Source organism: Mus caroli, chromosome 2, assembly GCF_900094665.2.
Source record: "Mus caroli chromosome 2, CAROLI_EIJ_v1.1, whole genome shotgun sequence".
NCBI lineage: Eukaryota > Metazoa > Chordata > Mammalia > Rodentia > Muridae > Mus > Mus caroli.
Window position 1 is genome coordinate 83,942,818 of NC_034571.1, and position 11,647 is coordinate 83,954,464.

At 40.4% G+C, this 11,647-nt stretch overlaps 1 protein-coding gene across 1 annotated transcript in view; it reads left to right on the forward strand.

The window, feature by feature from the left end:
- The first annotated feature begins 10,926 nt into the window (after window positions 1–10,926).
- The window catches only part of LOC110306628 (olfactory receptor 4C5-like), an 8,041-nt gene continuing 7,320 nt past the window's right edge, over window positions 10,927–11,647 (forward strand). The window contains exon 1 of the mRNA XM_021178663.1: window positions 10,927–11,643. Coding sequence (XP_021034322.1) covers window positions 10,965–11,643 — 679 coding nt within the window. The 5' untranslated portion in view covers window positions 10,927–10,964. The remainder of the gene's footprint in view (window positions 11,644–11,647) is intronic.

Consider the following 11,647-nt stretch of genomic DNA (forward strand, 5'->3'; position numbering starts at 1 on the left):
CCTGGCAGCAGGTGAGGCCATCAGGAAGCTTTTCCCGGTGGTAAGCATGACCGTAGTCCAGATGGAGTTGTCAGTGACGTGTCCCATCTGTTTTCTTTCGAGACTTTAAAGCTTCTTCTTGAGAACAGAGTGCCTCTATTTATTGTGGGAAGTTTGTTTTGTTTTGTTTTTGAACATTTTAAATGTTATAGTCACCAGATCTCAAAGGCGTTTGAAGGCCATTAAGTATATTCTACTAAGTATATCTGAGTTTAGGCTTAACCTTGAAAACACTACACACACACACACACATACACACACATATATATACAGGAGGCTAACTAAAACTTATTTTGGTAATTAATTGTGACTAATAGTATAGTTCTGAACACATAGAATTTCATTATTTGTAAGGTAACTGATTTTTAACTTGTATGTTTTAATTATCTTTAACAGAGTATAATAAGTTAATACTGCTTTAATAAGATTAGGACTTACAGCTTTATCCCTGTTAACTTTGAGCCTTAAAGTTTGAGTTGAAGATTTAACTGGAGGCCTTTTAGCATGAAAACAAACCATAAACCATAGATGTAGTAAATGTTTGTCATTACAGAACATTACAGGCTTTATTTTTAATAACTCAGTTTAAGCTGTAGGCAGTGCCAGGACAAGAACTAGTTAAGGTAGGACAGGGGCAAGGATCTTGGCAAGAAAGGTATGAGATAGCAAATATCATAAATTATATTGTAGCTTATTTGGTCATCAGCAGTGGAGAATTTGGCTTTAGGAAGAGAGAGGGGCAGAGGACACAGTTGTAACAGTGTATCAGCGGGGCAGAGAAGGCAGTTGTAACAGTGTATCAGCAGGACATAGCTGAGGTGGGAGCAAGTCTGGCCTAGATGGCCAGTCAGCTGTCAGGCAGGGAATTTGGTTTTAAGACAGAAGGAGAAAGGCACACTGGACTGAAAGGAGTGGCGTTTTAGAGATAAGGCTGTGAGGAGGAGGCAGGACTGTGGGAGCAGCACAGTTAAAACAAGCTTCTTGACCTGAGGTGGTAGAGTGGGCATGGGTCACAGTAGCTCTATATGGGTCTAAGGAAGCTGCAGGGTTTCCAGGTGGAAGCTGAGGTACTGAAGGGATGTCACAGAGTCCCAGAGGACCTAAGGGGTTACTGTATGTCAGTCATGGTCCCAGGAAAGCTCCAGTTCCTAGAGTCACACGAGAGAATGATGGGTTGTGAGTTGCTAAGGAGCATTGGAGAGGCTGAGTTGGGCCATTGACTCCTGGCTGGATTGAGCTGTGCAGAATGGGCGGGGCCACCATGAGAGTGAGTGTGGCTGCAGAGCAGATGGTCAGGGATAAGGAGGGGCCTCTTGGAGAGTCACCTGTGATCAGGCAGGATGAAAGGAAGGGAGGGGGCATTTAGACATCTGTGGGCAGTAGGATAGCAGCAGCAGTAGCAACTTATGCCTGAAGGGTGTGGCCTGCAGTGTCAGAGCCAAGGGGGCTAGCTGAACTGGCAACTCCCGCACTTGGCAGTACAGTGTATCTGGCAGTCAGTATTCCTGCAGTGCATATAGGGTTAAATAGGGCATGAAACTGCACAAAGTTCAGAAAGTGTAAGAGTCACAGAGGGCTTAGAGCAGACAGACGTGAAAATAGACTTATTCAGGTACCATATTCAGGTTATTGCTGGGCTCTAAAGTGCACCATTAATATAAGTTTTTTAAGTGGGGGAAAGTGTTTTCACCATCAGTGGAGGCTCTTGGGCCAAAACTGAGAAACAGAACAACCTCTTTTATTTCAAGAGGCTGGAACAGAATCTGTAGAAAGGCAAGGGTCCTCACCCAGACTCCATCACCAAGAACTTCAGGGGGTCCAGGCCCAGTGGGCTCAGAAAATTCAGGACATGGTGACAGGGTTTCCAGATAGTTAAGAGCAGACACTGGTGGCTTCCAGCAGTGCAGCTATCAAATGTGAAAGGACAGAATCTCAACCACACCAAACTGGAATGTGCTCATCAGAAGTGTAGGAATGCAAGGAGTTTAGAGGAAAACTCACCAATTAGCTATTGCTGGATGGAGAAGGCTGGCATCTGAATGTCGGGGGTTGGGGCCTATAGACTGACACCTGAGTTTAGCATCAATGTTAAAGTACAGTCTAGGCTCAGGACCATCAAGAGCTAGTTCTCAGCATGGAGGAGATCTATTTGCCTCAGAAGGACAAAGGGCAGGGAATAAGAGACAAGGGATAGAGGGTGACAGAAAAGGATGAGGGAACAAGGGAGATGGGGAAAGGGTATTTGTCCCAGATGTGGACAAAGGACTGCCTCTGGATAGAGAGGAGACAGACATGATCCATAGGAAAAATGGTAGTTTATAAAGGTAAAAGGGGAAACCCCATGTTAAGATAAGGTGTTTAATTTTATCTGGGCATGTTAAGTAAGTAAGCCAAAGGGGGCCTTTGATTGCTAAACTCCAACAGTTTGGAAATGGCCAAATAAGGGAATAGACTTTGGGGATAGCTTCAGTGTCCCTTAATGGACATTGTGGTTGTTTGAATAGGAATGGCCCATATAGATTCATGTGTATCTATGTTTGACCCGTAGGAAGTACTACTTTCAGGAAGTCTGGCATTATAGGTATGGCCTTGGAAGTGTGTCACTGCAAGAGTGAACTCTGAGGTCTCAGAAGCTTGAGTCAGTTCTCTCCCTGCTGCCTGCAGATCAAGATGTACATCTCTCAGCTCCTTCTCCAGCACCATATCTGCCTGCATACCAACATCTTCCTGCCATGACAAAAATGGATTAAACCTCTGAAACTGTAAGCCAACCACTGTGGGGTAGTGGACCACAAGAGGAAGCCTGGTAAGGTTGAGCTAAATGCTAGAAGCCCCAGAGGCCCTGAAGGGACAATAGGAGTTTCTCCTGCTCCAGGCACCAGTTCCCTGACACATAGCTGCAAGCCCCATAGATTTGTGGTCATCAGTCATGTAAGGGCAATGCCCCAAGCCTCTCTATGTGTAGATGAGGCATTCCTAACATTTCAGACCAGGACAGTAGGAAAAAAAGCAGTGACCAAGGTCAAGTAGGCTCAAAGCAGAGTTCTCCATGCTAATGAGGGACCTAGAGGCCCAGAGGGCATTGCCAATAAGCTTCCCTTCCCAGACATTCCTCCCTGCAAAAGGTATTTAATCTCAGGACTACCCTGAAAAGTGGGATATGATTTTACACATCCATTTTCTGCCGTGACAATAAACTGTTTAAAACCATGGACTGCTTCTTTTCATTGAGACTCACTGTGGGGAGCCATGGAGAAGACCTCCCCCTTCAGAGCCACAGCTTAGTCTCCTTGTCCTAGTCTCTCTGCTCCCAACCACAACTGCCACCAAGCCTGCATCAACCTAGCTGAGGACAATCATCCCTGTGAGACAAGCCAGAGCTCCACCTCCCCACCATACACACACACACTTCGGGCCTCAGCCGGAGGCCCCCAACTTCATTCTCTGTTCCTCTGCAACTCCAGCAGCCTGGATATCTAAGAGTCTGAGAACCCCACAGCTCCAGACTCATCACAGGCCCTGAGACCCCCCCCCCTCCCCATCCAGTCTGTCTTTCCATGTCTCAAACTGTGCTTTCCCATCCCTGGAGCAGTGTCTTGGAGCTTCCTTTTAGCCTAGCACCTGCCCCAGCAGTTTTGTAGATGCTGTCACATTCCCCATAGCAGAGTGTCACATTCCCCATAGCAGAGGGCCAACAACCCTACAAGTCACAGTTAAATGTTTTCCTATATAAGAATTGCTATGGTCACAGTGACTGTTCAGAGCAATAAAACCCTAAGACAGAAGTTGGTACCAGGGACTGGGGTATTGATGTGATAGGCCTGACAATACTTTAGTTTGGAGGAATGTACATTTTGGAACTATGGATTAGGAAAGCAGTAGAATACTTTAAGCAGGACTTAATGGGCCATCCTAGAAAATAGTGATACTCAGACTAAGTAGATTGTTCGAACTGTAGGGACCTGGCTCAAGAGGTTCCAGAGAAAATTTTAGTATGTGGCCTAGACATCATTGTTGTTATATTTTGGCAAAGAATGTAGCTGGGTTTTGCCCTTGTCCAAAAAGTCTGCCTGAGGCTAACATGAAGAGTTTTTGATTAATTTCATTAGCAGAAGAAATCTCAAAACAGCCTAGTACAGATTCAGTCCTATGGTTATTAGTGTTCACTTTTATGCAGATCTATAATGAAAAGGAGCAAGCTGAGCTAGGAAAAATAGAAAATGTACAATTTGAGGAGGAAGGGAACACCAGTGGGATGGAGATAAGTCCTGTGTTCAAGGAGATAAACAGATTAAAGAAAAGCCTGATGATAAAAGGGATAAAGGGAATGGTAACCTCAGGGGAAGATCCCACCCAGCAATGTTTCCAGTTTATGAAAAGGAATTCTAAAAAGCTCAGATCTGGGTGTGGTGGTACATGCCTTCAATTCCAGCATTCCAGAGCCTGATGCAGGAGGATTTCTGGGTTCAAGGTCAACCTGATATATAGAGAAAGTTCCAGGACAACCAAACTTTGATAATGAAGGATACCATTGCAAACAGAAAGCTGGTGAAGATGTAATAGAACAGGAGGGGCCATGTTCCTGCCCCAGAAAGCAACAAAATGTGGAAGTTTTTAGCCACATAGCTCTGGCTTTAGAGTCAAGAAGAGAAGAAAAGGGTTGTGGAAGCTCTATCCATGACTAAGCAGAGATGCTGAGGCTAGGTATATGTTTAAAGCTGTGAAGGTTTGAAGCCTGGATTGCCTTGGAGACCTCAAAATTTTGGAGATGCCAGAGCCCCGGGATACCTGTCAAGGAAAGCTGTTAACAGGGAGTAGAACCACCCCAAGAGAAAGAAATGTGTTTCAGTCAACTAAGTTGAAAGGAGTTGGAGATCTGAAGAGCATTTTAACATCAGATGTAGAAATACAAAGTTTGAAGTTTTCCAAGTGTTGTGATGTTTTTGTACACTGTGTGAAGATGTGTCTTTATCTTTCCTTGATTGCCTAAGGCACCTTCTAATTGGTTAAAATGTAAAAACCTATAACAAAAGGCAGGATAGTAAGGTGGGGCATCCAGCTGAGCAAAAGAAACTGTAGGAAGGAGAGAGGTGTCAGAGACTCACCACTGAGAAGTGGAGGAAGCAGGAAGTAAAGCTGAGGAGAGGTAATCAGCCATGGGACAGATATAGAATAATATAAATGGGTTAATAAATTATAAGTTTGTTCAGAAATAAGCCTAGTTGAAGGTCTAGGCAAAAATTCATAAATAAACAGGTGAAGTGGAAACTTCTAATTTCTTTGGAATAAGACCATATAAGCAGTGGAAAACAAGCACTGAGCATTGGTTTGGTTTGCTCCAAAAAGCTGCCATTGAGAGAAACTTGCCCAAGAACTGCTCGTGAGGTTTGTACAGCCTCACCTCAGGCTGGTTGGTGAGCCTAACAGTTCCTGCTGAGTCTTAACTGGTGTTTGCTACAGGACTAAACTGCTGCCAAAGAAGACCAAGCTCACCCTCAAAGCACTATTGCTGAACAGGTCCACTTTCCTCATACCCTACAAACTTTTCTCTTTCATTACCTCTGCTGAGTGGTGAGCTGGAAGAAAGATTGAACCCTTACTAAAAGTAGGGTGCAAAAATTAAGCCTACAAATAGGTCTCCATGGCATCATTCAGGAAATGGACAGACATAGAGAACCAAGTGGCTACAGCCCATCTGGTCTTCAGTCTTGCTTCTGTCCAGTATTTCCTTACCATGTTCCCTTTCCTCCATATGGAATGATGGTGTATATCCTGTGCCGTTTTATGCTGGAAGTTTGGGAGCTCCTTTTTGATTTTGATTTTGATTTTATAGGGGATTACAGTTAAGAGATCATATAAGTCTCAGAAGAAATTTTAAGCTTTAAACAAGTTTGAGACTGTTATAGACTATGGGGACTTTTGAAGTTGCACTAAATGCATTTTGCATTTTACATTATGTTATGAATACAAGCCTATATGGGCCAAGGACTGGTATGTGGTTGATTGAATAGGAATGCCCCCCATAGACTTGTGTTTATAAATGCTTGATCTATAGGAAGTGCCACTATTAGGAGGTATGGCTTTATTAGAGTAGGTGTGGACTTGCTGGAAGATGAGTGTCAATGTGGTGTGTGAACTTAGAGGTCTTGTATGCTCAAGTCAGTTCTCTCCTTGCTGCCTGCATCAAGATGTCCAGATTTCAGCCCCTTCTCCAGCACCATGTCTGCCTGCCCACCACCATGCTCCTACTATGACAATAATGGACTAACATCTGATATTGTAAGCCAGTCCCAGTTGAATGTTTCCCCTTATAAGAGTTGCCACAATCATGGTGTCTGCTCACAGTAATAAAAAATTCTAACTATAACAGACATTTTCTACTTGTTCCTGATTTAATAGAAATGCTTTTCCTTTTTTGCCATTTAGCTTGAATGTTGATTGTGGCTTTGTTTTTCCCTGCCATGATAGACTCTTATGCCTCTGAAATGTTAAGGCAAAATAAACATTTACTCTCAAAATCCACTTTTGGTCATAGTGTTTTATTATAGAAACAGAAAAGTAACAGATATACCAAGTATTAGTCTTGTCTCCTCATTCACCATATTATCATTTACTTTTTACAAGGTAGAAATGAAAGTAATTGAAGCTGAGAAAACCAGATCACAGAGTTTACAGTAGAGGAATGTTGTTCAGCAGTTTCTTCCAAGGTTGAAACATTCCTTTAAGCAAGGAAGCTCTTTGAGACAGAAGGTAAACAACTCAAAATACCTCCAGGAAGTCACTGAAACTGACAGGATTCACTAGGCCCCTTCTTCCCAGGAGGAAACATAAAGAGAGATGAATGTCACACTCAAGACAAGCCAGCTGCAAAGAAAGACTCTCATACAAAGTTGCAAAGAAGACTCCAAGACCATACCAGCTGCCTGGAAGAAGCAGACATCAGCACATCTGCCTGGAAAGGGTTAAAAGCAACTGAGCCTCCTAGAAAGGATTCTCTCCAACCTTTGAGCTGCCTGCTGAGGTAGGTTTTGGTGACACAGCTGTCATTTAGTCATTTTTGCTCCTGCAAGTAACCCTTCCCCTGTATTCCTGTGAGGTACTTTTCTAAAACTCCTTGGTTCACTGCATTGGACACCTGTGCTATTCACACTTTGGTCTGTCATGGACTTCCTACCTAGGGTGGGTAGATGCATTTGCTGTGTTTCCCTAGGAAAAGTCTTACCATTAACAAGAAATTGTCAAAGCTCCTAGTATTAAGAAACATTGTGACTACAGCATTGAAGAACTGTCTTTTTAGCCTGTGCTTATCTATCCTTAAAACACTGATAATAGAAACAAGCCTGTTAGATAATTATCTGAGTTAGATAATTTTCATGTATTGCTCAGTCTTCCCAATAACACTGTTTTTATAAGAGGTATTATTAATGTTGTTTTATGGGATGGAACCAGATCCCTCATCCATTTCCCCTGGACTGGACTATTCTGGGCTTTAGGTCTCAGGCTGTAAATCATTTCCCACACAGAATTACACTTGTAATTCTGTGTGGGAATTACAGGCTGTAAATCATTTCCCACACAGAATTAGACTTGCTCATCTAGCTGGCTCTTTCCCAAACTTTTGATCACAGATGTCCTAGGCACAAAAGAGAAAATTGGATATGTTGATTTAAATGACATCTTGGCTAAGGAAGCTAATTCTAGACCTCTGGGAGCTGAGAGGTTGGGATAGCCCTAACTTCTCTCATTTATATAAAATGTACCAATCATTTCCTGAATCCACTCATGAGAATGGTGGTAAGGACAGATTTTGGGAATTCCTGATCTAAAAATCACATAAGCATAAGAACCCATAGGGTTCTGAGTTTACAACCCATTTTGTTCCAGACTTTCAGGAATCAATGAAGGTGTCCCTGGGCTTCCTTGGAGAAAGATTTGAAATAGCAGGCTTCAGCACCTGCTACTCCAAGGAAAGATACACATAGGACTGATCTCTGGAGCTTTCAAACCCTAACTTTTCTATGTTCCTGTTCTTTGCTATTTGGGGATTTTATATCAGGTAAGATCTCAAATTCAGGGTTTTATATTAGGTAAAATGATATGTTTTACCTAATCATCCAGGCAGATACATAGAAAAGTAGCTTAGAAAAAGATGTGCTATGATGCTTGGGTGTTTTATCCCATCAATTTTTTGAATACTTTGAAGCTGACTTTAACATGTTTTATTTTCTATCTTGGAAGGCTTATCCCTCATATTCACATGATTGTATGACCTTTAGAGCAAAAGAAATCTGACAAATCCTTTTTTGGCAATGAGTTTTGGGTCACTGACAAGGAAAATAAGTACATTTAAAGGAAATGGGTACACTTGCGAGGAAGCAGCTAGTGAAAGGTTAGGGAATGCTAACTTCACAGGAGCTGATCTCTGCCAACAAACAACTGACTTCCATGAAATGTAAATATTTAGAGGAAAATATAACCTGCATTTTCCTTATGAATGTTGTCCCTTTGAGCTGGTGTCTCTGTATGTGAGTCAGGGTGCTCTTACACTCACACCTCAAGCCTCAGCTTCTGTAGAACTCAGATTACAAGTGTCTGCCTGTCTGGTTAGCTTGTTTCTGAGTAATATATTAAATTTAGACAAGATAGATTTAAATATGTGTTTCTAATGCTGTAATTTTGGTCATGAAAGTAACCAAATCTCCTAATAAGCTAAGGATCACTCTGGATACCATGGCCTCAAACTTAATAGTAAAGGAAAGTTCTTATTAAATTATTTAACTAACTGAAAATAACATTCGTTTGTATAAAACGCAGAATCATTTGTTGACACAAAAAAATTCTAATTTTCTTTCTGTTTTTAAAAATTCTTTGGTTTTCACAATTCAGGCATGCATTATCGGTATACATTGTGCTTTTTCTGAACTGTTTCTGTGGATATTTAGCTTTTGAGATAATTTAATCTATTTTATATTTTGTGTTTCCTATTCATGAAGAATTTTTTCAAAATTGTTAATTTTATTTGAAAAATATTTTAATGCCTACTTTACATTTTATAGATCTAATTCATTTAATTATTCCTCCTTATAAAAACATTAAAGTTGTTATTTCTTTTCATTTTGAATATGTGCTCTGAAACATCTTCATCCATAAATAAGACTTGTAACCTAAGGAATATGTGGCTAAAGTCATAACCAGTGATATGTCCCTTGTCCCTTGGAGTCAGATCTCAGAAGATATCAACTACTATTTATCAACACCGGATAATACAAGTAAATAAATCTTTGTCAGTTTACTGCTTTAAGCAGTTTGCTCTTTTTAATTGTGTCTTTGTAACTTATGAGATTAAACCAATTGGGCATTTTCATTCATAAACCTCTTCTCTCTATATATGTATATGTTTGTGTATATCTATATGTACATATATATAAATATATGCATGCATGTGTGTATACTTGTTGATGTAAATACATAAATACATAGAATGATTTTTCTGTTTTCCAATGGTCTGGGTCTTACTCTCCCCCTCTGACTTCTTGGCAGCCCTGAGGAAAGACTCTGTTTTCAAAGTTGCCTGCCTAGTTGCTGAAAATCTTCTACAAACAATGTGTGATTATTATTTCAGACTACTTCACAGACATTTTAAAATGTCTGTAAAAAATAATGTCCTCTTGTCTCTAAACCATATTTGTTTCCTTGCTGGGTTCCCCGGAGTTCTTTGGTTTGCTTATATTTTTAAATTACCAAGAATATTATATATTCTTATTTTTTATATAACTAAAAGTATTTATTTCTACATTTAACCATTTTCTGAATATATTAAATAGTTAGCTTCTACTTGCTAAGTTGAGTCATCCATTTATCTTCTGGTTAAAATTAAAGTAAATATTTTGAAAAAATAAATAATAATATGAATTTTATTATTTTTCTCTCTTACCAAAAATCTCAAGTGTATTGAAAGCTATATGTTTTGGGGATGAGACTGCTCAGTAGCTAAAGAGCTTTTGTATAAGCATAGAAGAACCTGAGTTTGGATCCCTAGCACCATGTAAAATCTGGACATGTCATCATCTGATTAAAATACCTACATTGAGAGAGTAAAAACCAGCCAGGGCCTCTCAATCTAGCCAATCACTGAGTTCCAGGAATAGTGAGTCAGCTTATCTCACACAATAAGGAGAGCAATTTGGAAAGACATATCACATTGATCTCTGCCCTCCTGGTCCACAGACACATATGCAAACACATATTCACACCCCCAAAAATATACACATACCACACAACACACACACACACACAGATTAAAAAAAAAGACTTAAAGTTTGATATATGTGATAAATACATTCATTAACACCTGCATATAATTTGTGACTTCCCCTATGTTCAATATGGCAAATTTTAGCCGCATACTTGGTGGGCTCATAATAGTCCATTTAATTCTAAAGAACATGTTCTGTCCAGTTAATCATGGTGCTTTTGCATCCTTAGCTCAATAGTAATTTTCCCTTGGTTAATCATCTTTCTTAAACTGTGATATTATGTGTAAAATGCCCACAGAAATCTAAACATAAATAAAGGTCTGAAATGATGAGTTCTGAAGTTTCAAGTATCTTTGTAAAATATTCCAGTTCATCATGCTGTGTGTTCTCTTCACCAAAGGCTTCATTCAGGGTACTTTAAGTTAAACTCTGTGTGTGTGTGTGTGTGTGAATCCAGATCTAAAAGAGCAAAAGGTGTATTATATGGCCAATACTAAGGTCCAATTTTAAGGAACTTTAAAACTAGGGTTTGCTGCTTTGTATTCCCATCTGTGTAACTGTGAAAAATACATGAAAGAAATTGTTTGCTTCTTCAACCTTTACCAGCCACAATTTTAATTGTTTTGCTATTCACAGATCAATCAATTATCCAAATTTCTAACTAGATCCATGAAGCAAATAAACAATGTGACAGAATTCATCCTGCTTGGGCTGACACAGAACCCAGATGTGCAGAAACTCTTGCTTGTCATATTTGCACTCATCTACTCCCTTACCCTCATTGGCAACCTGCTCATTATTGTAACAGTCATCTCTAGCCCAACACTGGGATCCCCCATGTACTTTTTTCTGTCCTTTTTATCCTTCGTAGATGGCTGCTGCTCTTCCACCATGGCCCCAAAAATGATATATGACTTACTTGCTGAAAAAAAAACAATCTCCTTCAATGGCTGCATGACTCAGATCTTTGCAGAACATTTCTTTGGTGGAGTTGAGATCATCCTGCTCACAGCTATGGCCTATGACCGCTATGTGGCCATCTGCAAGCCACTATATTACATGATCACAATGAACAGGAGAGTATGTGGCTTCCTGGTTTCCACGGCCTGGGCTGGGGGATTTCTTCATGCTTTGATTCAAATTCTTTTTATGGTCTGGTTGCCTTTCTGTGGCCCAAATATCATTGACCATTTTATCTGTGACCTTTTCCCTCTCTTAAAACTTTCCTGCACTGACAACCACATCTTTGGACTCTTTGTTGCTGCCAACAGTGGGCTAATGTGTATGCTAATTTTTTCTATTCTTCTCACCTCTTATGTACTCATCTTTTGCTCTCTAAAGACTCATAGCAC